At 36.4% G+C, this 25,842-nt stretch overlaps 1 protein-coding gene across 2 annotated transcripts in view; it reads right to left on the reverse strand.

The window, feature by feature from the left end:
* Positions 1-1,450: 1,450 nt before the first annotated feature.
* Positions 1,451-25,842, reverse strand: part of RB1 (RB transcriptional corepressor 1) — a gene marked incomplete at both ends in the record, with an annotated part of 156,910 nt that continues 132,518 nt past the window's right edge. The window contains 10 exons of one of the 2 annotated variants that reach the window (XM_080689898.1): positions 1,451-1,524; positions 4,604-4,653; positions 5,383-5,525; positions 9,761-9,791; positions 11,752-11,915; positions 12,016-12,129; positions 13,115-13,219; positions 15,559-15,704; positions 17,433-17,560; positions 23,410-23,528. In XM_080689898.1, the coding sequence (XP_080546024.1) occupies positions 1,451-1,524; positions 4,604-4,653; positions 5,383-5,525; positions 9,761-9,791; positions 11,752-11,915; positions 12,016-12,129; positions 13,115-13,219; positions 15,559-15,704; positions 17,433-17,560; positions 23,410-23,528 (1,074 nt within the window). Of the gene's footprint in view, positions 1,525-4,603; positions 4,654-5,382; positions 5,526-9,760; positions 9,792-11,751; positions 11,916-12,015; positions 12,130-13,114; positions 13,220-15,558; positions 15,705-17,432; positions 17,579-23,409; positions 23,529-25,842 lie in introns of both variants that reach the window. The other variant, XM_080689897.1, reaches the window with a different exon arrangement.

The raw sequence follows: 25,842 nt of genomic DNA on the forward strand, positions 1-25,842 counted from the left end.
AGAGAAATATTAATGCCTAACTTGGAAAGAACTTTTTCTTATTTTCAATGTTGGACTAGGAATAATGTGGCTTTGAATGTGCCAGTGTTAGACCATACTGACTTAAAAAAATAGATAAATATTTGCCAGTTTGAAAGACACATGAATGACATGTGTCATACAAGAGAACAAAACTTTCCCAAATTTAGGAGGACAAAACAATTGGTGAGATGCAATTAGACAAATATCTAAGAAAAAAAAACAAGGCTCCTAGCCAGGCGTGATGGTGCACACTTGTAATCCCCGCGCTTGGAAAGCGGAGACAGGAGGATCACGCTGGTTCGAAGCCAGCCACGCTGGCTTAAGAGATTCTGTTTCCAAATAAAAATATAAAAATAGGTCTGGGAGTGTATCCCGGAGGTAGAAGGGCTTCCGGGAACCCCAGTACCACCAAAAAAAAAAAAAAAAAAAAAACAACAATAACAACAACAACAAAAACAGGGCTCCTATAGTTAACAGTCTGCTTATGCATTAAAATTAATTTGTATCTTGATTCTTCAGGACCCAGAAACATTAGAAAGTGCACTTGGTATATCTTGTATTAGGGTCCACTGCAGCACAGCTCTGTTTGGACATTTTACTTTGTCAAGTACCAAATGAGTACTTATAATTCAGTGATCTGAATAGTAAAACAAAATGAAGCAAAACAAACATCCCCCCTTCAAGAGTACTATAATCCTCATTTTAAAGCATGAGTTGGATGAAGAAAAGAATCAGTAAGTTCTTCCAAGTTCTGAGGTATGAAATCTGTGTCAGTAGTATGACAATATCATGTTTATATATATTTTTTGCTTGTAGTTAAAAGAAAAAATTTGTAAAACAAGCATACAGTACATCAGATTCCAATACTAAAACAAAGTATTATGGTAAAAATTAGTAATTGGCTTCCTGGTTTCTAATAATAATCTGTTTTAGCTGGAGAATTCAGGATAATTTTAGTGAATGGAGAGTCAGTCAAACTGCATTTGGAAGACAGGACACATTTTTTAAGGGTATTCATGTTAAATTAAAAATATACATATAAATTAATAAAAACAAGAGCAAACATCACATTTATGCTACAAGGGAAAGGCAAAGTAGTCAGACAGGCCTGGGTTGTAAGGACTCCCACTCCAGAGGCAGCTCACTATTCATAAAGCAGAGCCATTTTACTTTGGAAATGCAAACATCTGCTACAACTTTTTAAATTTAAATTTTCAGTCTCGTATAATAACAATGCATATTATCACTGAATACAACATTGAAAGTGGCTTAGGAATCACTCACATGAATATTCAACTTGTATCTGCACATTTTATATCTACAAAAAGATATTAATGTGGCCGTAAACAGAACCTGGAAGAGTTATATGGTCATCTGTGAGAGACAATGAAGCCAGAGGTGCAGACAATGTACAGAGGTCCTGGGCTCTTCACTTTTCTTCCTTGTTTGAGGTATCCATGCTATCATTCATTTTCTGTTTTTGCATTCGTGTTCGAGTAGATGCTGAAAAAAGGACGAAGACTTGTTAATAGCGCTGATGGAACTGGGTAAGTTCACAAGGAGCTGCCATATACATTATGCAACTCGATGGAGTCCAGAACCTTGCAAAGACAGTGGTCTCCAAAGTTTTTAAAGTCTTATTTCCCCGTGAGTAAGATTCTTTCCAAGTATGTCTCTCTGTATTGTGTATGTATAAATCACAAAACTCCAAACAAATATTAAAAAGTGAGACAAAAATGAATAGAACTTATATTATTTTCTTTATGTACCCCCAAAGATGGTCTTTCACACTCCTACTTGTAGGCCACCATTCTAGAGATGGTGTCAAGTTTGGTGTACACCTAAGCAAACTAGAACCACAGGCTACGGGCTCTGCCAGAGCAAGTGGTGGTATTCTCTACAAAGTTAGCATTCCCTTGTATTTGGAGATGGCTTACAGGTACTACAAAATTAAATTAGGCATGAACATTTTAAAAGTAATTGTTAATTATAATATAGATAATACCAGAATACTTAAGTTATTTAAAAATTCTTAACTTGACCTGAGAGGAGGAAAGGAATTCTTTATAAGAAAGAACAAAGAACTAGGGGTGTAGCTCAGCAGTCAGGGCCCTGGGTTCAAATCTATCAAAGGAAGAAAGATGGAGGGGAGAAGGAAGAAAGAAAAAAAAGGAGGGGAGGAGAAGGAAGGAATGAAAGGAAAGGAAACTCCACTTTCCTTACACTTGGGCAATCCAGAATCCTGCAGTGGTTTTTTGTTTTTGTTTTTGTGGTACTGAGAATGGAACTCAGAGTTCTTTATTTTGAAACAAGGTCTCACTAAGTAACTGAGGCTGGTCATGAACCTGCGATCCTCCTGTCTCAGCCTCCCAAGTACTGGGATTACAAGTGTGTGCCACCATGCCTGGCTTGCAGTGATCTTTTTAAAATGTGATTCTTTGAAGCAAGCTGAGGAGTATTCTGGAGCATGACTTACTTAGCCCCAGGGGTTAAAATTTCCATTGTTTGTCTCTAGTTTTCCAGCTGTACAAAGGCCCTAAACTTTGGCCTGGCAGAGGAAACTCTGCATTATAGCTAAGTGTCACTAGGAAATGCATTGGCTAGAGCCAGTTAAGTCTGTAAGAAAATATACATTTTTTTTTTTTTACAGCTTCCTGCTCTTTTTAAAATGCATGCTTTCAAAATGCTTCTGAATGTTTTCACAGTTTGATTTTGGTTACAAACTTCATGTCTATTTTCACGTACTGGGGGGGAAAAAGCCACACTATTTAAATCTAGTTAAACTAGATTCCTAGTTTTATCTAGTCTGTGTAAAAACTAAAATAATTAAATGTTTGGTATATTTAGTTTTAATTGTAACACAGCAACATATTGTAAAAAAATGGCTTAAAAATTAACCCAAAGCATTCTTTAAAATACTTTCTCTCTCAGAAGGGACTTAGGTTTTCTCTAATATGCTCAAGCTAGGGAATATTAGGGATACCAGTGGAACTCCAGAAAATGGAGGGAAAACTTCAGGGAAGCCAGAAAGAAAGGGGAGGGGAGGAAGAAGGCTGAGGTTTATTAATGGAGAGCTACATTTGAATATGTGTATACATGTGAATATAACATTGTTAACCTGGACACTCAGCACTGGGAGGGAGGGAAAAGGGGAAGCAGGGGCCACCAAACACTGTGAATATATGCCATTGTCAACACCATCTACATTATGATGTGGGACTATAGTGCACCAATAAAAAATAAAATAATTTAACTATTAAAAAATAAAATACTTTCTCAAGTATTTACAAAGAAAATTGAAAGTTTCTCCTTGTGCATTAATTTGTATTGTTCTCACAGATATAACCTATGACCCAGGAATGATAGTTTTTTATATACTTTTATTGGTACATTATAGTTTCACATCATAATGTAAATAAAAGTGATAGTGACATACATGCACACAGCACTAGGTGGGCTTTTCCCCAGCTCCCTCTCCAAGGAACGCTACCTGGATTTCCTAAATATTTTTCTTCCTTCTAAATCTTTTCCTGTTAATAGAAACTGATATCAGAGCCAGATATTAAAAACTATCACACTATCATAGATACCTACCTAAGACAAATAAGCAATGATCAGTGAACACTTATTTCTTTCCTATGGTACTTTCCATCCATTATACTTGGATTAATTTTTTTTAAAGACTCAGAATAGCTTAGCTTAAGAGAGAATCCCATTTGTCTTAACATTCCAGGCTGGATATGGGCCCAGGGCCTTGTGCAGGGTAGGCAAATGTTCTACTACTAAGTGACTCTCCCGGCCCAACCTTCCAAATTTATTTAAAAAATGACCTATTGTTCATCAAAATTCCAACTCCTGTAATATAAAACTTTTTTGAAATTGTTTTAAAGTCTCCCAACAATTATTTATATTTTATATTTTTATTTTTGCAGTACTAGGGATGGAACCCAGAGGCATTCTACCTCTGAATGACACCCCTAGCCCTATTTTTTATTCTTTATTTTGAAACAGGGTCTCACTGACTTGCCAAGGGCCTCACTAAGTAGCTGAGGCTGGCTGTGAACTGCGATCCTCCTGTCTCAGCCTCCCAGATGCTGGGATTACAAGCCTGTGCCACCAGGCCCGGCTTAAAGTCTGCCAATAATTAAAGTTCAACAATATCAATAATAGGATACTTATTTAAAGATTATTATTTAAATAAGTGTTTGGATGTTTAGCATGCTAGGTTTGTAGAGCCTTCCCTTGTACTTCACAGTGTGAAAAGAGCTCCCCATTGCAGTTCTGCTGCCCTGGAGGATTTTCTGACAAAATTCACTGTACTGAAGATGTGCTCAGGCAACACCTTACTTCTTAGTCTCCCTGCACCCAGGATCTTACAAAGGGTAATGATGACCTCTACTTTGCAGCACACATTTAATCCACAAATGTGTCAGGTAAATAATGTAATCTTGACTGAATTCTATTTTAAATGTATAAAAGAAATTATGAAGAAATTTGAAGGAATTATGTACATATTTTATAATGCCTATTTACAATGAAAATAATTGCTTCTTTCATTTAAATAAGGTAAATGTGTACTTACTCATTTCTGCCAGTTTCTGCTGAAATTTGGACTCTCCTGAGAGATGTTTACTGCAGATTGAAAAGGCAAAATATTTCACATGCATATGTATAAATAGAAAACTCAGATTTCTAGTAACTATGGCAATTTCAATAGGATGCTGTTATTTTAGTGAGCAGGTCTTAATTTTTAAAGCTTATGAACTAACCATCTAAAATAAAAATATCACAAGTTCTGATCCTATGTATTTTTAGGAATTTTTCTAAAGTACAGTAGTGAATATTTTTCAAGAACAAACATTTTTAAATCTAATGTTACAACTAGTAAAACTTTGCCAATAGCTTTGTAAATATGGAACAGATTTTTTTTTTTTTTTTTTTTTTTTGTGGTACTGGGGATGAAACCCAGGGGCCTTCTACCTCTGGACTACACTCCCAGACCTATTTTATATTTTATTTGGAAACAGGGTCTCTTAAGCCAGCTGAGGCTAGCTTTGAACCTGCGCGATCCTCCTGTCTTAGCCTCCCAAAGCACAGGGATTACAAGCGTGTGCCACCACGCTCAGCAATATGGAACAGATTTTTAACATTTGATATCTTGATTTAATTTCAGTAATTGGCAATGATTTGTACGGTGTTTTAAACTTTGAGGTATATTTATACCTACTATTTTGATCCAGTCTCAAAACTTGCCATAAAGCTGGCATGAAAAGGACTGGTGGGAGTCAGGGGTAGTGCTGAGACTCTCGGCTCTCCAGAGGACCAGATCAGCTATGGAGACACATAGTGAATGGGTCCTACCTTCCATCTGCTTCATCTGATCCCTCAATGTCAAAGCGTAGTTTTTTCAGAGGTTTAGGAGGGTTGCTTCCTTCAGCACTTCTTTTGAGCACACGGTCGCTGTTACATACCATCTGATTTATTTTCTGGAATTTCTCCGAAGTCTATAAATTATAGAATTCTTTATTTTAAATCAGTAAATGTCATCATTGTTTGTATATATGTGTATGGTACTAGGGATTGAACTCCAAAGAACTCTACCATCGAGCTACATCCCTGGCCCTTTTAATTTTTTTAGTTTGAAATAGGGTCTTAATAAGTTACCAAGTGTTGGCCTTGAAACTATGATCCTCCTGTCAGCCTCCTAAGTACTAGGATTACAGGTATGCTATCACACCCAGCTAAATGTCATTATTTTATAGTTAGCAAATTTAAATTGTACTTTGCGGCATGTCAAAAATTAGGCGTAAGTGATCCCTTCATTTAAATTTTCTGCCTTATTGGACTGAATAAAAGACTTTGAAAAAATCTCAAAAATAAGAATAAATTATACCGATTCTGCCTCCATTAAACACCCAAACCTTTAAATATGCCTGTCTTTCCCCATAAGGCTCCTCCTCACTTTCCAACAACTCTGACCACACATCTGAAAGTGGTGGTTCCAAATTGTTAGAACTCACCCACACATGAAGCTTTTTCACAGAGGAGGCAAAGTTGGGTCACCTTTCTGGAACTTGGGTTTTGACAGCGTTTTTTTTTTTTTTTTTTTTTCCTTTTCTTTTCTTTTCAGGGCATTGTATAATGAGAGGGAGGGTCACAAAAATTTGATAAGAGGTTGTGTTCAGGAAGTAATTTTTGATTCACTTTCTTAGTATTAGACTGACAAATAATATAGTTTATATACTATAAATTGACATTGATATAGTATTTGAAATGCTCCTAATTCATAAACTTAAAAAAAATCAAATATTAAAAGATTTCAGAATTTGAGTCTAGGCAATAATATTGGGAATGATTTGAGATATCTCCTGAGGGAAAATACTGTCAAGGCAAAGCAAAATCAGCTTTGGTAAGAAGTACCAAAGTGGGTGCACCACCTTATTTATCAGTGAACAAATATATGGGGAAAAACTTCTATTTCTTAGCTATTTTAAAACCAGAGTGAGGTGTCTGTCTCAGATGAATTAGCATTAACATGTTTACTTAAACTGAAAAAAAAAAGAAGCCAGATTTCCTGATAGAAATTAAATCTGACTTGACTGGTAGAAATGATAGTAGGATTAGCTTTGCCAGTTATGTTTTATTTTCTAAAAGTCTAATGCAAAAACAAGTTTTGATTTTAAAAAAAGTATTTAGAGCACATAAACAATATGACAGAGTCCAAATTTCATGTTCCTTATATAATATTTTTTAATCCATTTTAAAATATGGAATATTTAAGAGCTGGGTGTGGTGAAGCACCCTTGTAATCCCAGCATTTGGGAGGCTAAGACAGGAGGATTGCAGTTCACGGACAGCCTCAGCTACTTAGTGAGGAGGCCCTTTGCTGTTCAGTGAAACCCTATTTCAAAATAAAAAATAAAAAATAGGGCTGTGGGAGTAGCTTGGAGGTAGAATGTCCCTGGGTTCCATCCCTAGTACTGCAAAAAATAAATAAAATATGAAATATTTGGACCGGTGATGGTGGCTCACGCTTGTCATCCCAGCATTTGGGAGGTGGAGACCAGAGGATCGTGGTTCTCAGGGCAGCCTCAGCTACTTAGTGAGGCCCTGAACGACCCAGTGAGACCCTGTTTCAAAACTAAAAAAGAGCCGGGTGTGGTGGCACATGCCTGTAATCCCTACGCTTGGGAAGCTGAGACAGGAGGATTGCACAGGTTCGAGGCCAGCCTCAGCTACTTAGTAAGGCTCTCAGCAACTTAGTGAGATCCTGTTTCCAAATAAAATGTAAAAATTAGGTCTGGGAGTATAGCCTGAAGGTAGAAAGCCCCTGGGTTCCACCTCTAGTACCACCACCAAAAAACAAACAAACAAAAAAAAAATCCTAAAAAAGACTAAAATATAGGGCGAGGGGTATAGCTTGAGGGTACAATGCCCTTGGGTTCCATCCCCAGTACTGCAAAAAGTATTGAATATTTAAAATATATAGTATTTTATCAATTATTTTAGAGGTATGGTAAGCAAAAAGGTTTGAAGACCTCTATTTTATACCTATCAATCTCCAACCCTACACATATGGTTCTACATCTCCTTGATGAATCCTAACAACTAAAGCCTACTTTGAACTAAATAACTTGACACTGAGTAACATGTATTTAAAAACTTGGTGAGTTAGCATACTAATTCCAATCTCTCTCTAGTTATTTATTTGGGGCAGTGTGGTCAGCAGCCTCTGATGTGGTGTCCAATAGTCCTCGTGTGATCTTCTGGCCCTTGACTATGGGCTAGACGAGTGCTGTCTTGCTTCTAAGCAAAACAATATGGCAAAAGTGATGGGATATCATTTCTAATATTAGATTACACAAAGACTGTGACTTCCATCTTGTTCTTTTCTTCCCTTAGAATCTGTTCTGAGGAAGCAAGCTGCCATGTGAATAGGTAACACTATGAAGTGGCCCAACTAACCAGAAACCGATGGGTTTGACCAAGAGCCATTGAGGATCAGTTGACAACTATGGAGTTTGCCAGAAGTTATTCCTCTAGTTGAGTCTTGAGTTGACTGCTGCCCAGCTAACACCTTGATCATAGCCTGTGCAGCCTGTGAGAAAGCCTGGACCCAGCTAGGCCAGGCCCAGACTACTGACTCACAGAAATGAGATGTTAAATGTTCATTTGTTTTAAGCATTCATTTTGGGGGAATCTGCTTTGCAGCAATAAATACTACAGGCAGTTTCCCTTTTCTATATAACATGAGCTCTGTGGAGGGGAGAATGGTGCAACATATTAAACAAACGTCTGACTATGGAAATGCTCAATTACTGATGTTCCATTAATGATGTTAATGGAAGGCCAACTAAGTACTCAGCCTAGAATAACTCTTTCAAAGCTAAGCTTTTTGTTTTGCTTCTCTGGAAAAAAGAACACTACATAAGCCCTGGCAATTTCACTAGGGCAAGGTCTCCTGTAACCAATTTTTAATCAATATGTCAGAGAAAGAAAAACCTAGAAGTCTGAAAGAAAGGTGTGTGTGTGTGTGTGTGTGTGTGTGTGTGTGTGTGTGTATGTGTGTAATAGGACCAGTAGTTTTTTTTTTATTTTGAAATAGGGTCTTAATAAGTTACCAAGTGTTGGCCTTGAAACTATGATCCTCCTGTCAGCCTCCTAAGTGACTGATGACATCTGTATATGGTTCTTACATTGTAGAGTATCTCATTTCAAACCATACTCATAAGTACTGAATTTCAAAATTGCTTTGTAAACATTTCTGCAAAGTTTATATACATACACATATGGTATCACAGAAAGATATTTGGGTTTTATCCCATTTAAAAGCACAGATCTCCAAACCCCTTGAAATTCTGGAACCATAAACATGATAAAAGCATCTTTTGTTCTAATGAGGTGACGCTTATTGGGCTCCTTGCTTCAGGAAAGTGGGTTAGTTGCCTGAAAGACCAAGCTTGCAACTGTCAACCATACTTTCTAACCTCCAGGGTGGGGAAAAAAGCTAGAGAATGAATTAATCAGTTATTCCTATGTAATATAACCCCCTTCCCATTAAAACACTTCAATAGTGGAAGTGGGGGAGCTACAGTGCTGGCAAGTCTACAGGGACAGAAAGCTTTTGTGCAAGGACTCTTCCAGACCTTTCCCTATGTGTACCTACTCTTCCTACGGTGCTCATTTATAAATTTTGTAATAAACTGACAATAGTATTTTCCAGAGTTTTGCAAGCCATTCTAGCAAATGACTGAACTTGAGTGAGGTGCTATAAAAGCCCACAGAATTTTATCCAAGTTGCATGGAAGTGTATAACCTGGAGACTTGGGCACTTGTGACTGATGTTTGAAGTGAGAACAGTCTTGTGGGACTGAATTCTTGAATCTGTGGTATCTGATGGTAAGTAAATAGCCAGCATCAAAACTGAATTTAATTGTAGGACACTGGTTGTATCCTGAGAGTTTGAGGATAGATGGATATGAAAAAACCCTCCACAGATTTGGTGCTGGGATGAGGTGTCTGAATAATAGCATTTGTAAATTCTAATAGCATTTGTAAATTCACTAAAAATCTTTATTCTTTTATAGTTATAATAATAGTTGTACACATCAGTACACAGATACCTAACTACAAGAATAAAGGATAATACAAGGGTACACAAGAGTACCTGTATCATATTGCCAATGAACTTTTACTTAATATTCAGTGCCATTATATTTCATAGAAAGAAAATACTCACCCCAAATGATTCACCAATTGACACTAAGATTCTGTCAAGAAAAGATGAAATACAAATTAGTAAACAAAATCATATATAAATTTTGCAGATATAGAGATGAATATAGACATATTTTAAAGTATCAAAATTACATATTAAAAGTTTACTCTAGTGTCACTAATAAATACTCATTGGGGGTTTATTCTAACAGTACTAGTCTGATTAAACAATGACAGCAATAATCTAAAATGACAAAGGTTTAAAAATACACACATGTAACCAATAGATACATAGAGTTTACTGTCTTTCACTTCTTTTATAAGTGGCCACCATTCTATATATAATATATGATTAACTAGAATACCTAAATACACTATATAAAGTGTTAAGAAGATTTCTTAATGAATGATCAATGATTTTAATCAGGATATTCAGAATGTGATTTTCTTGCTTTAGCAAGAAAAATACAGAACAATACAGAATTGATTTAATTAAGACCAGCAAATAGCCAGTATTATCACAATATGGATTATCATGGTTAAAAATCTAAGTATATATTTTCATGTGGCAGCATAGAAGTATTTACATACTTCTATTTATTGACTTAAATAAACATGGTGTGGTATCTTAGCAGCTTATAATGTAAGTTACAGATATTTGTACACAGACACCCAATTACAAGAACATCAAGTAATTAAAGGAAGATACAGGGGAACATAAGAGCACTTGTATTTTCAACTTTTTTTTTTTTCTTAGTGGTACTGGGATTCCTGGATGTCCTTCTACCTCCGGGCTACACTCCCAGACCTATTTTTATATTTTTATTTGGAAACAGGGACTCTTAAGCCAGCAAGGCTGGCTTCGAACCTGCGCGATCCTCCTGTCTCTGCCTCCCAAGCTCGGGGATTAAAAGTGTGTGCCGCCACGCCCGGCTCAACTATTTTTTACTAATACTTTTCTGCAGTCTTTGGAATTTTTTATCACAGGTGTTCATTACTCATGTAATTAAATCTACCACATGGTTATTCCCTAAAAGGCTAATATAGCCCCTTCTCCTTGTTTCTCTTGCGCATTAGGTATAACTATGTGAGCTGATAATTTCTGGGATGAGACTACATTAACTATATTAGCTAATCTGCATCCTACTTTACGCAAAGTCAGTTTCAAATAGGCCATGATAACATATAATTAATTAACTGAAGAACTTCAAAGCCAGAAAACACTTGTAGTTGGATGTGGAAGATAATATAATGATTTGTAGCTGTACAGAAGCTTTCATCTGAGAATTTAAAACAGCTTTACACTCATCATTTCCCAGATACACAGCATCCATCTAAAGTACAGACACAGACTTCCTAAGGTAATGTAAAGAGCCACGGGCAGAATAAGGGATGGACCTCTAAACACTTAATTGACAGTCATCTACATTTAATAAGTCATTTCCATTTTTATAACAAGCAAAACAAGGTCTACAGAAAGAGTTTTAAAAATTCACTCTGTTTAGCAAGTTGGCTACTCAAAATATATGAATATGTTTTGAAATGCATAACCAAATTATTTCTCACACTGTTCACAAAAGAGACTCCAGCACCCAGTAAAGTTGATGACTCAATTTGCACACCCATCTGAGTAAACAGATTTTTTTCCCAAGTTCTTATCATGTCATTTAAATATAAATAAGCAAATTAGAAAGCTCTAGCTTATTTTAAACAAAGAAAGCTTTACAAATATAAGAATAAGTTTTGTGACTTTTCTGTGGTACTGGGGATTGAATTCAGGGACACTCTAGTTCTGAGCTATACCCCCTGCCCTATTTTATTTTTTATTCTGAAACTGTGCCTCGCTAGGTTGCTGAGGCTGGCTGTGAACCTGCAATTCTGTCTCAGCCCCCCAAGTATTGGGATTATAAGCATGCACCACCATATCCAGCTAAGCTTTATGTCTTTAAACTTGGATTAAAATAATCACCTTTTTTTTTTTTCTTACTATTTCCCTAAAGAGAAAACACCAACCTTGATCTTGGAGTCATTTTTGTTGGAGTCGGCAGACCTTCTGAAATCTTATATGGACTCTTCAAGGGTGATATATAGATGTTCCCACCAGGAATCCTTAATGGTGAACTAGAAAACTTGTAAGGGCTACGTGGAATGTGAGGTATTGGTGACAAGGTAGGTGGCTACAGCAAAACCAGAAAAGTACATTATTTATTTAAAGTTCCATTGGGATCCATTACTTTGTAATTAGATTTCCCCAACCAAAGAATACTTTCATCATACCCTAGTAGAAGCATACTGCAAAATATTTGTTTTCAGTCTCTGCATAAAAACAGAGTTATAGAATACTATGATGGAATCATACTCCTCTTCTCTGATCAAAACACGTTTGAATGTCTGAGGAAAAATAACAAAAACACCTGTTAAATATATTTAAGAATTTCTCTCTTGATATTTTTAATAGCTTGCAATACTTTTAAAGAAGCTCATATTATACAGGAAAAAATACTCCAAAAAAGCCTTCTTAGGGTTGGATTCTAGATGTTCTTCCTGAAGTGAAATGTCAGAATGATCCAGAGAAGCAGAAAGCAGGCAGCAGGTGGAACAGCTGGCCACCCCAAAGGACAAGTGGATAGGCTGGCAGGATCTATTAACATTTATACTATATTCTCTGGCTTGTACTTCCCTGCATTCTACCAATCTAAAATGTTCAAAGAGTGTGCGCTTTTCCACCACAAGATGTAGACATTTAGTAAAAGCACTACTTTTTTTCTTTCTGACATTTAAATTTTACTTAGGCAAAAGCACAGGGATTTTAGAGGATGCCTCTAATGTACATAATTAAAACAACTGGATTTAGAAAATTGCTTCAGACATATAAATAAAAACAAACTGGTTTCTATTACCTTTGAACACTCCAATGATAAATGGGAAAAGTAACCCACAACTCACTTCCCACAGATGAGTATGAAATATGTGAAACACCAAGTCTATTTTGTTACTATTGCTTCTCTTTAGTGCTTACACTGAAAGTTTTTATTACTTCTTTACAAGGCTGAATTTATGCTGTTTTTTGCTATGGAGTAATAAAAATAACTTTAAAAATCTAATGTAATAAGTAATAGCATATCAAATTCATTACAAATTTTCTGCTTATTGCATACCTGTATTATTTATCATATTTAAATGATGTATTTGGATGTCATAATTTGTCTTAGATTTCCAATTCCATTTTTGTTACAAATAATTAACCAATAATATAAAAGTAAAAATTTGATTTGTGAATTCACATAGTAATGTCAGAATATAAGCTCTAATTAATGACTAAAATTACCTATAGCATGGATTTATCAAAAAAATCATACCATAAGAGATTACTTACCTCCTGAACAGCATGAGGAAGATCCTTGTATGCTGTTACAATTATTTTGAACTTAAGATCTATATTCTTTACTTTGCATATGCCATACATAGAACACATCATAATCTAGTAAATAAATGAAACATAAAAATAGAACTGTATTACATGGTTTTATTCTAAAAAGCACTGTCATTTTATTATCCTTAAAAGATGGAAATTTTGTTTCCTATTAGAGTATTTTGTACCATAATGAGCTTAGTTTAAAAGTCTATGTTAAGTGTTTCACACAAATCCTGTTTAAAGAACAAAATGCAAATTGGCAACTCTCAATTATTCAGAACTGATCATCTGCTTTGTAAATTACCCTAACTTTGGTTCCTGTTCTTAGTTTCCCAGGAAAGAGGTGTTGAAACTGGAATTAGTTAATTGTATAATTAGCAATTAAAAAAGTCAGGTGTGAAAAAAGTGTCAAACTATTGGGTAAAATATTGAATACAGTTGGTGTTGGTATGGAGGAAGTAGTGACTAAAAGGGAACAAGAAAAAGACTTCTGAGTTGTTGACAATGTTGATTCTTAAAATGGATATTATCCAGGTGAGTTTTAGTTGTTGAATTTTCATTAGGATATATCCTTATAATATGCATATTTCCTCTGTATGGTGTATTACATTTTAATAAAAAGATATCTCAAATGCAAAAATAAGATCTGAAAATAATTTTATGTGACTTTAAAATATCAGATTTTTACCAGGCACGGTGGCACACACTTGTAATCCTAGTACTTGGGAGGCCGAGACAGGAGGATTGCAGGGTTTGTGGCCAGCCTCAGCAACTTGTGAGGTCCTCTGCAACTTAGTGAGACTCTGTTTCAAATTAAAGAATTAAAAAAAAAAAAAGCTGGGGGTGTAGCTCGGAGGGAGAATGCCCCCTGGGTTCCATCCCCAGTACCGCAAAAAAAAAAAAAAAGAAAAGAAAAGAAAAAAAGAATATGTACTCATGATAGCTTGCTCAGCAACCTGCCATCATCCCCAAACTTGCTTTCTTTCCACTTTGAATACCATTCAGTATCCTATGCTAATTCACATTTTTCTTCAACATTAATATTATCTAAGGCTACTGCTTTCAAAAACTTTCTTGATTCCAAATACCTAATCCTCTAGAAATCCTTAGCACTAGTGTCTGCCTTCTTATATTGGAGAAAGCAGAAGAACCATAGGATAATACAGTGCCTATTTTTAAAAAAATCCAGTATAGGTTATACCTCTATACAATAATCCATCTTTTACTCAAAATATCTTTATTTTACCTCCCTTCCCCCAACCTCTCTCTTTCATGGTACTGGGCTAAAAGAATAATACTTGGAGCCTGGCAATGGTGGCACATACCTATAATCCTAGTACTTGGGAGGCTGAGACAGGAGGATCTCAGGTTTGAGGCCAGCCTCAGCAATTATCACGACTCTGCTTCCAAATGAAAAATAAATAGGAAAGTATAGAGTTTAGTAGTTTTTAGTACAGCCTCAGAGTTGTGTGGCCACCACCATAACAATTTTTAGAACATTTTCATCATACCAAAAAGAAACTCTATTACCTTTAGTAATACCCCACCAATCCCCAACCCCTTCATCTGTAGGCAACATTAACCTATTTTCTATTTCTATAGATTTGCCATTTCTGGACATTTCATATAAATGGAATCATATAATATGTGGTCTTTGTGTTTAGTTCCTTTTATTTAGCATGTTTTAAAGGTTTATTTGAGTCGTAGTTTGTGTCAGTACTTCATTGCTTTTTTGTGTGTGTGGTACCGGGGTTGCTGGAAACCCTTCTACCTCCGGGCTACACTCCCAGACTCATTTTTATACTTTTTTATTTGGAAACAGGGCCTCTTAAGCTGGCTTTGAGCCTGCGCGATCCTGCTGTCTCCGCCTCCCAAGCGCGGGGATTACAAGCGTGCGCCACCACGCCCGGCTTTTCTTTAACCCATTTTAAAGAAGAAAAAGAAAGATAAGAGAATTAACTCTGCATATAAACTATATTCATTCATTCATTCATTAGGTACATTTTAGATCAACTGACTCTTAAATTTCATGAATCTAGGGCTGGGCATGTAGCTTAGTGGTAGAGTGCTTGAATACGCTAGATTAATTTACTAGCTTACTAAAACGCAAAAAAGATGATGATAAATAGGATCTTCAATGATTTGTACGAAAATATATTATTAGTTATTGAAATATATTATTGAATTCTAAAGCTCTAATTTATAAGAATTATACCAAAATAATGTATAATATATACAAATTTGTACTGTATAAAATTATAGCAAAAATGTGTTAGTAAACAAATGATTATGCACATATATTATTTATATATATACACATAGTCTACTAAGTTAATCTGGTTCCTCACTTGAACCCATTTTTTTAAAGAAAAGATAAGGTAAGGTGAAAGGCTTTCTTTTCTTACCTGATCCAAATGCCTGTCTTTCATGAGTTCATACTCATTTTGCAATGTATGCTGGAAAAGGGTCCAGATGATGTGTTCTAGTTCTGGGTGATCAGACAGAAGACGTGCACATAGGGTATTTAGACGGAGATAGGCTAGCCGGTACACTGGAGAAAAAAGGAGAATGAATTATGTTTACTGTTCATTTTGGATTACAAGGAAATTTTCTTTCCAAATTGTTAAACTGCTAAAACCGTAATGCTATTAGGTAGCATTTAGCAGTAACCTCACCTCTACCACTATTTTCCTTATGAATTATTTCTAGTAGTAGTACAGTGCTAGATACAAATAAGGCACAATAATACTTGCTAAATTTACTATTATATCATGAACCTGAGGCAGAGGTGGTAGGTAGATGGGAAAAGACTATAAGATCTTATGAAATTAGGCAAACCAAATTAGGTTTGCTTTAGTTCTGTTGGTAACTGCTCATCACAGATGTTGGAAATTTTCACTATCAATATTCAAAGAGGGATAATATTCTTTTAAATAATGGGATCGCCAGTGTTTATTAAATTATTCCTTTTTTTTTGTGGTGCTTGAGATTGAACCCAGGGGTATTCTACCTCCAAGCTACACCACCATCCCTATTTTTTATTTTGAAACAGAGTCTCACTAAGTTGCAGAGGGCCTCACTAAGTAGTTGAGGCTGGCTGTTAACCCACAATCCTCTGGCCTCAGCGTCCCAGGTACTGGATTACCACCATGCCCACCTTAAAATTTTCCAATTTTAAAAGAAAAAAAAATGAAACCACATATTTCTCTGAAATACTAGTGGGGCACACTCTTGAAAGACGGTAGATTTGTTTATTTTCTAAAAGTAGGTCAACTGTAATGTGAACTTTCTTTAAAGAATCTATTAAAACAGTATCAGAAATACAAGTTAAAGAGAAGAGATTGACAAAATTGAATTTTTGTCCATCTACTTTAAATACAAAGATTCTTGGTATAAAATGCACCTTTAGATACTTGCATAAACTAAACAGAATTTTTTAAAGCTAATAATTTGTCCCAGTCGCTCTAAACTTTAATGTGCCTCAGACTTACCTAGAAGGTTGTTAAAATAAGAATTCTGAGGCCCTATCCTAGAGTTTTGGATTGAGCAGGTCTAGGTGGAGGCCTCAAATTCTTTCTACAACTTTTTATGTGGCATGGATTCTGTTGGTCAGGGTCTAACCTTTGAGAACCACTACCCTAACTTATGGGCCAAATCTTAAAATATGCCTGTGAGACTCAGTATATTTTTGACTTGAATAAGATTAGAAAAAATCTTATCACAGAGGATCTGACCCTTTACTCTCCTTCAGAGAGCTCCAAAGAGGTGTGGACTTGTACGTACACACACATGTACAGATATACGTAGTTGACCTTCTTGCCATATATACACATAATCAGAGAATGCTATATAAACTGGTACTTGGATTTATTAAATGTCCTAAAAATATCTAGGAAATGTGTCTGCAATAGTCAACAGAACCCTGTATAATCTAAGCTCTATATACACATCTGAGTTGCAAAGTATTAGGGCAAATATTTCCAAATATTAATTTGAAGGCATAACAGTGGTAGTAGCAGGACTAATATCTAACATTTTTTGAGGACTTATTTTTTGCTAGGCACTGTTGGAAACATTTTATATGTATTAATTCATTTACTTATATAAAATCATATAAGATTAGTATTATAAGGTAGGTTTTCCTTTCCAATTGAGGAAACTGAGGCATAGAGAGATATTAAATGACTTGCTCTGGTCACACCTAGTAAATAGAAGAGCCATGATTTGAACCTAGTCAGCCTGGTTTCAAAGTCCATGCTTTTGAAAGTAATCTACTAACCTTTTTTGTAAAAGAGTGAAAGGGAGGTAGATTTCAATGGCTTCTGAGTCTGGAAGGCTGAGGTTGCTTGTGTCTCTGCATTTGCAGTAGAATTTACACGTGTAGTTGAACCTTTTTTCTTTGGGGATCTTACAGGAGAAAGATACCTAGATGTATTCAAAGGAAAAGTCTTTGAAGTTTGCTGAGAAATACACACACACACACACACACACACACACACACACACATACACACACACACCATGTATACATAAACCCAGGCACATTTTATTCCTTGATCAGGCTACTTAAATACAAGCTGAAAAGCTGGACGCGGTGGTGCATGCTTAATAATCCTAGGACTACTTAGGAGGCTGAGACAGGAAGATTGAGGTTCTCAGACAGCCTCAGCTACTTAAGTGAGGCCTTCTGCAATTTAGTGAGACCCTGTTTCAAAATAAAGAATTTAAGCTGGGCGTAAGAAAAAAAGAAAGAAAGAAAGAATATAAAATGAAGCTGGGGGTGTAGTTTGGAGGCAGAATGCCCTAGGGTTCCAACCCCAGTACTATAAGAAAAAAAAAATACAAGCTGGGAAAAGATATTTTAATAGGAAAGCTATGCTTGTCACTGTCAGACCTAACTGTGTTTTAGTAAAGTGAATTTTCCTGGGAATTACTTACTTATTGAGAAAAATAAATTAAAAAATTATGCATGCATAATTTTTCTTTTTTATGGTACTGGGGATTGAACTCAGGAACATTCTACGTCTGAGCTATACCCCCAGCCCTCTTTTATTCTTTATTTTGAAACAGGATCTCACTAAGTTCCTGAGGGCCTAAATTTCTGAGGCTGGCCATGAATCTGCAATCCTCCTGTCTCAGCCTCATAAGTACTGGGATTACAAGCGTGTACCACCATGGCCAACCATAATTTTCTATTTTAATAGTTATACTGGGATTGAGAACATAAAATAATTCCATATTAAAAAACAAGTTACTTATATAAAACATATGTCTCTGATTACTCTATGGTTCATAAATATGTTAAGACTTGCTATATACACATACACACATACCCCTAAGTTATATAGTATAAAATTCTATAGTTTTATACTCCAAATAATACCATCAACATAGACTTATGCCTGTTAACTAAATATGCCAGGCAAAAATAAAGGCAGGAATATTAGCAAATACTCTCTCCCAATTTATGGCAATTCTATTGCTCGTTACCCTCTGTGTAACAGAATAATCTGCCTATATTTTCTGATTTTGTTATAGTAGCTGAGAAACTCTGAAGTAGGATTTGAACCATATTGTGGACATTTTAATTAAATATGGTGTATTAACTAGTGTACTAGGAATGGGAACTCATCAGCACAATAATTTTTTTTTTTTTGGCACTGGGGATTGAAGGCAGTGGCATTCTACCTCTGAGCTACACCTCAGCTCCATTTTTAAACAGAGTCTAACTTAGTTTTTGAGGGTCTTTCTAAGTAGCTGAGGCTGCCCTCAAACCTGTGATCTACCTGTCTTAGCTTCCCAAGTACTGGGATTACAGATGTGGCTTTGCACAATGATTTTATAATACTAGTGTTTGGTCTCTATTTCCAGTGGACCTCCCTATAATTCTCTGACAACTATAGACTGATTTAACCTGGGAAAAAATGTAGTCTCCCTTTCATCATATTGTAAATCAGGATTCTGAACTCCCCTTCTTGCATTTCTTGTAGGTCAGTATTCGTGATTTCTGTTGTCTCTTCATTATTCCTGTTTCTCATATTTATAGCGTTCTCTGTCCTGTTTTTCTGATTTCTACCCATCGTTTGTGAGTATTATGTATAGTCCAATAGATGAATGGATTGCAAAACTCTGGGAAATACACACAATGGAATTCTACTCAGCCATAAAGAAGAACAAAATCATATCATTTGCAAGAAGATGGAAAGTCCTGGAGAGCATTATGTTAAGTGAGATTAGCCAAGCACAGAAGGAGAAGGTACATATGTTCCCTCTAATATGCCCAAACTAGGGAACGTAGAGGATACCAGTGGGTCTCCAGATAATGGAGGGGAAATACCAGCAAAGCTTGAATGGAAAGATAGGGGAGGAGGAAGACTGAACTTGATTAATGAGGGTCTACATCAAATATGTGTAAAATTATGAATATGGCATGGTTACCCTGGACAATCATTGGTGGGAGGGGGGAAGGGAAAACAGGGGCGGAGGGGGAGAGGGCACCAAGTATAGTTTAAATGTATACCATTTATGTTCAATAAAAAATAAAATAAAAAATGTAGTCTCCCTTGAGTTCTAGATCCAAATATACAATCACCTAAAGGCTATCACTACTTGAACCTCAAACTTATTAAGGTCAAAGCAGAACTATAGATTTCTTCCTCTAGTTTTTCCCATCTCAAAAAATGGCTCCACATTATATGTAGTGTCTTAAAGTAAAAAATCTAGGAAGTTCTTTCTTTTTTTTCTTTTTGTGGTACAGAGGATTGAACCTGGGGACACACTACCTCTAAGCTACACCCTCAGCCCTGTTTTGTTCTTATTTTTGAAACAAGGTCTCATTAGGTTGATAAGAATCTCACTACTTGCTAAGGCTGTCCTTAAACCTGCAATCCTCCTGTCTCAGCCTCCCAAGTACTAGGATTATATATATGTGCCACCACACCTGACTATACATTATTTCTTAATTTTTTGTTTCTCTAGTTTCTCAAACTGATGTAAAACCTATTAATTCTACCTCTAAATATATCCCAGATTTTTCATTTCTATCTTTATTTCTATGTCTTAGACCAAGTCACCTACATTTCTCATTTGAACTATTAAAATACTCTCCAAATTGGTCTCCTCACTTCCTTCCTCACAACCCTTTCTTTCCCAATACTTTCTTTTCCAATACTACCCAAACGGTGCTGCTTTAAAAATACACATTATAACAAGCTGATTCCCTGCTACATGGTTTCCCCCTACACTTATAAAATTCAAACTCCTTATTATGGCCTATGAAACCAACAAAATCTAGCTCTGGTATGCCAATCTAACCCTGTCTTATGCCATTCTCATGTGCTTTGTACCCCATGCACACTGGATTTCTTTCTAGTCCTCAAGCCAGCCAAGTTTAATCTGCTCTACAATAGTGAAGGTTTTTTTGCCTGACCAGCATCCACTTGTCCTTTAGGCCTCAAGTCAAAATATCACTTTATCAGAGAAATGAAAGCATCCTTAAATATTCCATTGTCCCCTCAGGTTCTCTTTCATGTTGATTACTCTCCTTATTTCATTTATCTAAAACCAAATTACACCTGGGTGTGGTGGTGCATGCTTGTAATCCCAGCATTTGGGAGGCTGAGACAGGAGGATCACAGTTCGCGGACAGCCTCAGCTACTTAGTGAGGCCCTCTGCAACTCAGTGAGACCCTGTTTCAAAATAAAGAATAAAAAATTGGGTAGGGGGTGTAGCTCGAAGGTCAAATGCCTCTGGGTTCCATCCCCTGACCTGCAAAAAATAATTAATAAATAAAAAATAAAACCAAATTATGTATTAGTTCACTTGTTCACTATTTCCTTCCTCCAAAATGTAAAGCTCTTTGAGGGGGAAGGACTTGGACTGCCTTGCTTCTAACTTCTAAGTACCTTGAATACTCCTTGGCATTTAACAGATAAATGCTTATTGGATTAAAAAAAAACTTGACTTATTTATGTAAAAGTTGACCTAATCAACAAATTTATACATGTATGGATAATCTGTATATGCTAGGAACTTTGGAATCAAGTTAGCATGGAAATGACATCTCTACAAAACAGTCCATATATCAATCACAGAACAATATAATGTCAATGCCTACACACAACTAAACAGAAATATAACATTAAGCAAATTTCTATGGAAGGCAGTATAGCTTGAAAGATTAAGGGCATGGGCTTTGGGTTCAGATTGCTTGTGTTGAATTTCTGTTGACCTTAGGCAAGTTACGTTATTTTTCTAATCCCTTCTTTTTTTTTTTTTATTTGGTGGTACTGGGGTTCCTGGAAGCCCTTCTACCTCCGGGCTATACTCCCAGACCCATTTTCATATATTTTTTTTGAAACAGGGTCTCTTAAGCCAGTGCGGTTGGCTTCGAACCAGCGGGATCCTCCTGTCTCCACCTCCCAAGTGTCTAATCCCTTCTTTTTAAAAATAACTGAGGCTGACAGCATTACCTTAAAGGGCTGTTATGAAGATTAAAGGATAAACATGAATATGAATTACTTAGGCAATTGCCCACTACAAAGTGAGCCCTCAATTCATGTTGGCTATTTCTTTCTCCTCCCATCATCACCACACCCTAGTTACCTGTTTGGGCCCACAGCCTGCACTATTCCCTAGACCTATCCCATGCTTCACGCCATATGAACTAATCTGTACTATCTGAAAAATTCTTCATGCTTGTCTGGACATTATGAATTCATGCCATTTCTGGCTCTTGTAGCACTACTTTGTCTCCTCTAGTTTCTCCAGTTTTCATGTTCAAATCTTGTTCAATTTTTAAGGCCTATTTAAATTGCCATCTCTTGAGCCAGGAATCGTGGTACACACTTACAATCCCAGTACTTGGAAGGCTGACACAGAAGGATCACAGGCTCATGGCCAGCTGCAGCTACTTAGTGAGGCCCTCTGCTACTTAGTGAGACCCTGTTTCAAAATAAATAATAAAAAATAGGGCTGGGGATATAGCTTAGAGGTACAATGTCCCTGGGTTCAATCCCCAGTACTGCAATACACAGATACACACATACATACATAAACTGCCATCTCTATCATGAAAAGAGCCCTCATAACACCAATCCAACATGATTCAGAAACACTGTTTATTCCTTTATATGACCTTTATATGCCCTCTGCAACTTAGTGAGACCCTGTTTCAAAATTAAAAATAAAGAGATCTGGGGGTGTACCTCAGAGGCAGAATGCCCCTGGGTTATGTATCTTTTATTCCTTTTTTTTGTGTGTGTGGTACCAAGGATTTAATCCAGAGGGATTATACCTCTGAGCTACACCTGCAGCCTTATTTTTTTTATTGTATATTTTGAAGCAGGGTCTTGCTAAGTTGCTGAAAGCCTCACTAAATTGCCTTGTCTGGCTTTGAACCTGCACTCCTTCTGTCTCAGTCTCCCAAGTACTGGGATTATAGACATGCACAACCACAATGGCTTTTATGTTTCTAATTATAAAAGCAGAAACAACCAGTACCTATAAGGTTGAGACAGGAGGATTGCAGGTTTGAGGCTAGCTTCAGAAACTTAGTTGAGGCCTTTTGTAACTTAGTGAGACCCGGTTTCAAAATTAAAAATAAAAAGGTCAGCCGGGTGTGGCGGCACACGATTGTAATCACAGCATCCGGAGGCTGAGACTGGAAGATCGTGGTTCGCTGACAGCCTCAGCTACTTACTGAAGCCCTCCACAACTTATTGAGAACCTGTTTTAAAAATAAAGAAAAGCCGGGCATGGTAGTGCATCCTTATAATCCCCGTGCCTGGGAGGCAGAGACAGGAGGATCACGCAGGTTCGAAGCCAGCCTCACTGGCTTAAGAGACCCTGTTTCCAAATAAAAAGTATAAAATAGGTCTAGGAGTGTAGCCTGGAGGTAGAAGGGTTTCCAGGAACCCCAGTACCCCCCCCCCAAAAAAAAAGGAATAAAAAATAGGGCAGGGGGTATAGCTCAGAGGTACAGTGCCCCTGGGTTCCCTCCATCCCCAGTACTGTAAATAAATAAATAAATAAATAAATAAATAAATAAATAAATAAATAAAATGTCTGTGGGTATACCTCAGAGGCAGAATGTCCATGGGTTCAATTCCCAGTGCAAAAAAAAAAAAAAGTAAAAAATAGAAACAGTATATTATACAAAATTCTATTCCCTACAACTTCTACATACTGCCTTGTATTACCCTTAGGTTCAAAACCTATTTGCAGTTTGAATGGACAACATAACATATTTTACTTACATATCTGCTGCAGTATGATTATTCTGGAGGGGAAGGTTGAGAGAACAAGTAGATTCGAGGTGATCAGCTGGTCCTTCTCGGTCTTTTGATTGTTTAATAAGATCAAATAAAGGTGAATCCTACATAAAACAAGAAGATATTAAAACATAAGTAAGCATTTATTTTTCCCATATACATATCAAAATCATATTGTCTGACATGGTGAGCACTAAGAATTTTAGGCACAACTAACAATGGCAATTCAGAAGTTACAAGATTCTTTTATTTACTTTGAAGTTCCTAACTGCCAATTTTCTAATACACATGTACATACATGTAGGAAAATATATAATCTTGAATGCTTATACAAGTTGAATATTCCTTGTACAAATGCTTGGGACAAGAACTGTTTTGGATTTTGAAATATTTACATGTATATAATGAGATTTGGAAGGTTTATATAGTGAATATTAAATATCCTAGACTGTTTCCAGTCTTAAAAACTAGAATATTTGCAGCCATATCCTTCAGGCATGAAATCAGAAGTCAGAGCTGAATAATATGATGAGTTTAAAAGAAAAGACCTAAATATAGTAAACGTATTAAGTAAGGTTTTCTTAAGGGATTATCTTAGCAAATCACTATAAAATTAAATTCACAAACTAACCCAGGTACTCAGAACTTCTAGCTAACTCAGAGCTTCTAGATAACTTTTAAGATATTTACTTTTTTTTTTTTTTGGCTATGTTGAGGCTCGAACCCAGGGATGCTCTACCACTAAGCTGCATCCCAGGCCTTTTTCTCTTTTGAGGAAGGGTCTTGCTAACCCAGGCTAACCTGGAACCTATGACCCTTGTGCCTCAGTCTCTTGAGTAGCTGGGATTACAAGCGTGCACCACAATGCCTGGCAACCATAGCCATACTTTATAAAAAAGTAAAAGTATATACTGTTTCATAATGCCTACTACTTAAGAGTTTTTTAAAAAGTGGCATACAACTGAGCATTTTAGGCAACCTGGGGTAGAACTAAAAATTATTACTATCATCTATTATTATTAGTGGTGGTATTAGGAATTGAAATTAGGGCCACATGTAGACAACAACTCTACAACTAAGCTACATTCCTCTACCTACACCCCCTTTTATTTTTTTTTTAATTAATTTATTTTTTTGGTGGTACTGGGAAGCCCTTCTACCTCCAGGCTACACTCCCAGACCTATTTTTACATTTTTATTTGGAAACAGGGTCTCCTAAGCCAGCGCGCGCGGCTGGCTTCGAACCTGAGTGATCCTCCTGTCTCTGCCTCCCAAGCGCGGGGATTACAAGCGTGTGCCACCACGCCCGGCTTCCTACACCCCCTTTTAAAAACATACTTTTGAAGCAGGGTCTCACTAAGTTTCCTATGCTGGACTCAAACTTGCGATTCTTCTGCCTCAGCCTCTCAAGTAGGTGAGATTACAGGCATGCATAATCATAACCAGCTTGGAAATTATTTTTATCTGTGAGTCATTATCCACTGAAATAAAACATCCATTTAATGTGTACTATGTACCAGGCACTAGATACAGTGGTGAGCAAATGAACATGGTTCCTATTTAACAAGAGTGGTTAGAATCTGGTGGGAAGAGGCTGACAAAAAAAGCAAGGAAGTAAATATATGATGACAAATTCAGAAAAACCTTATGAAAGAACAGTGAATATCTGTGAAATGAATAAAAAGTCATATTGTAGGAGGAATTAATACTATAAGGGGAACTGATACAGTGTGAGAAAGACATTATAAGGGGAACAGGGCATGAAAGTTCTTGAAAGGAAGCTAACATGTCTAAATATGATGAAAGTCCAGATGCTCTGCCAAATTTTGAAGGAAGAGAAGGTTACAACTGAATGCAGAAGCACAAGAAGGGCGGACTCTGCTTCAAAGATCAGAAATAAACATGACTGAACTAAAGAAAAGAGATACTGAGTCATCTATTAATGATGCCTTCAACTACAATTTGAAAATTAGTAAAAAAAAAGAGCATAATATGACTAAATTATCACTATTAAAGTAATTTTTCTTAAATAATTCCTGCCTTTTAAATGGGATCTCTATACCAGAGAATTGAAATTACCAGATTTTTGCCTATGGGAATTTAACAAGTGCCCTTTACCCATATATATCATTCCATGACAACAAATAATGTTAAAACTTTTATTGTTTGAACACTGTATAGTGCTGTTTATTTTTTAGTGTTTGTTTGTTTATTTGGTGGTACTGAGTTCCTGGAAACCCTTCTACCTCCGAGCTATACTCCCAGACCTATTTTACATTATTTTTTATTTGGAAACAGGGTCTCTTAAGCCAGAGAGGCTGACTTCGAACCTACGTGATCCTCCTGTCTCCGCCTCCCAAGCGCAGGGATTACAAGCGTGCTGGCTTAAGAGACTGCGTTTCCAAATAAAATATATAT

This window comes from Muscardinus avellanarius (genome assembly GCF_963383645.1).
Source record: "Muscardinus avellanarius genome assembly, chromosome: 2".
Taxonomy (NCBI): domain Eukaryota; kingdom Metazoa; phylum Chordata; class Mammalia; order Rodentia; family Gliridae; genus Muscardinus; species Muscardinus avellanarius.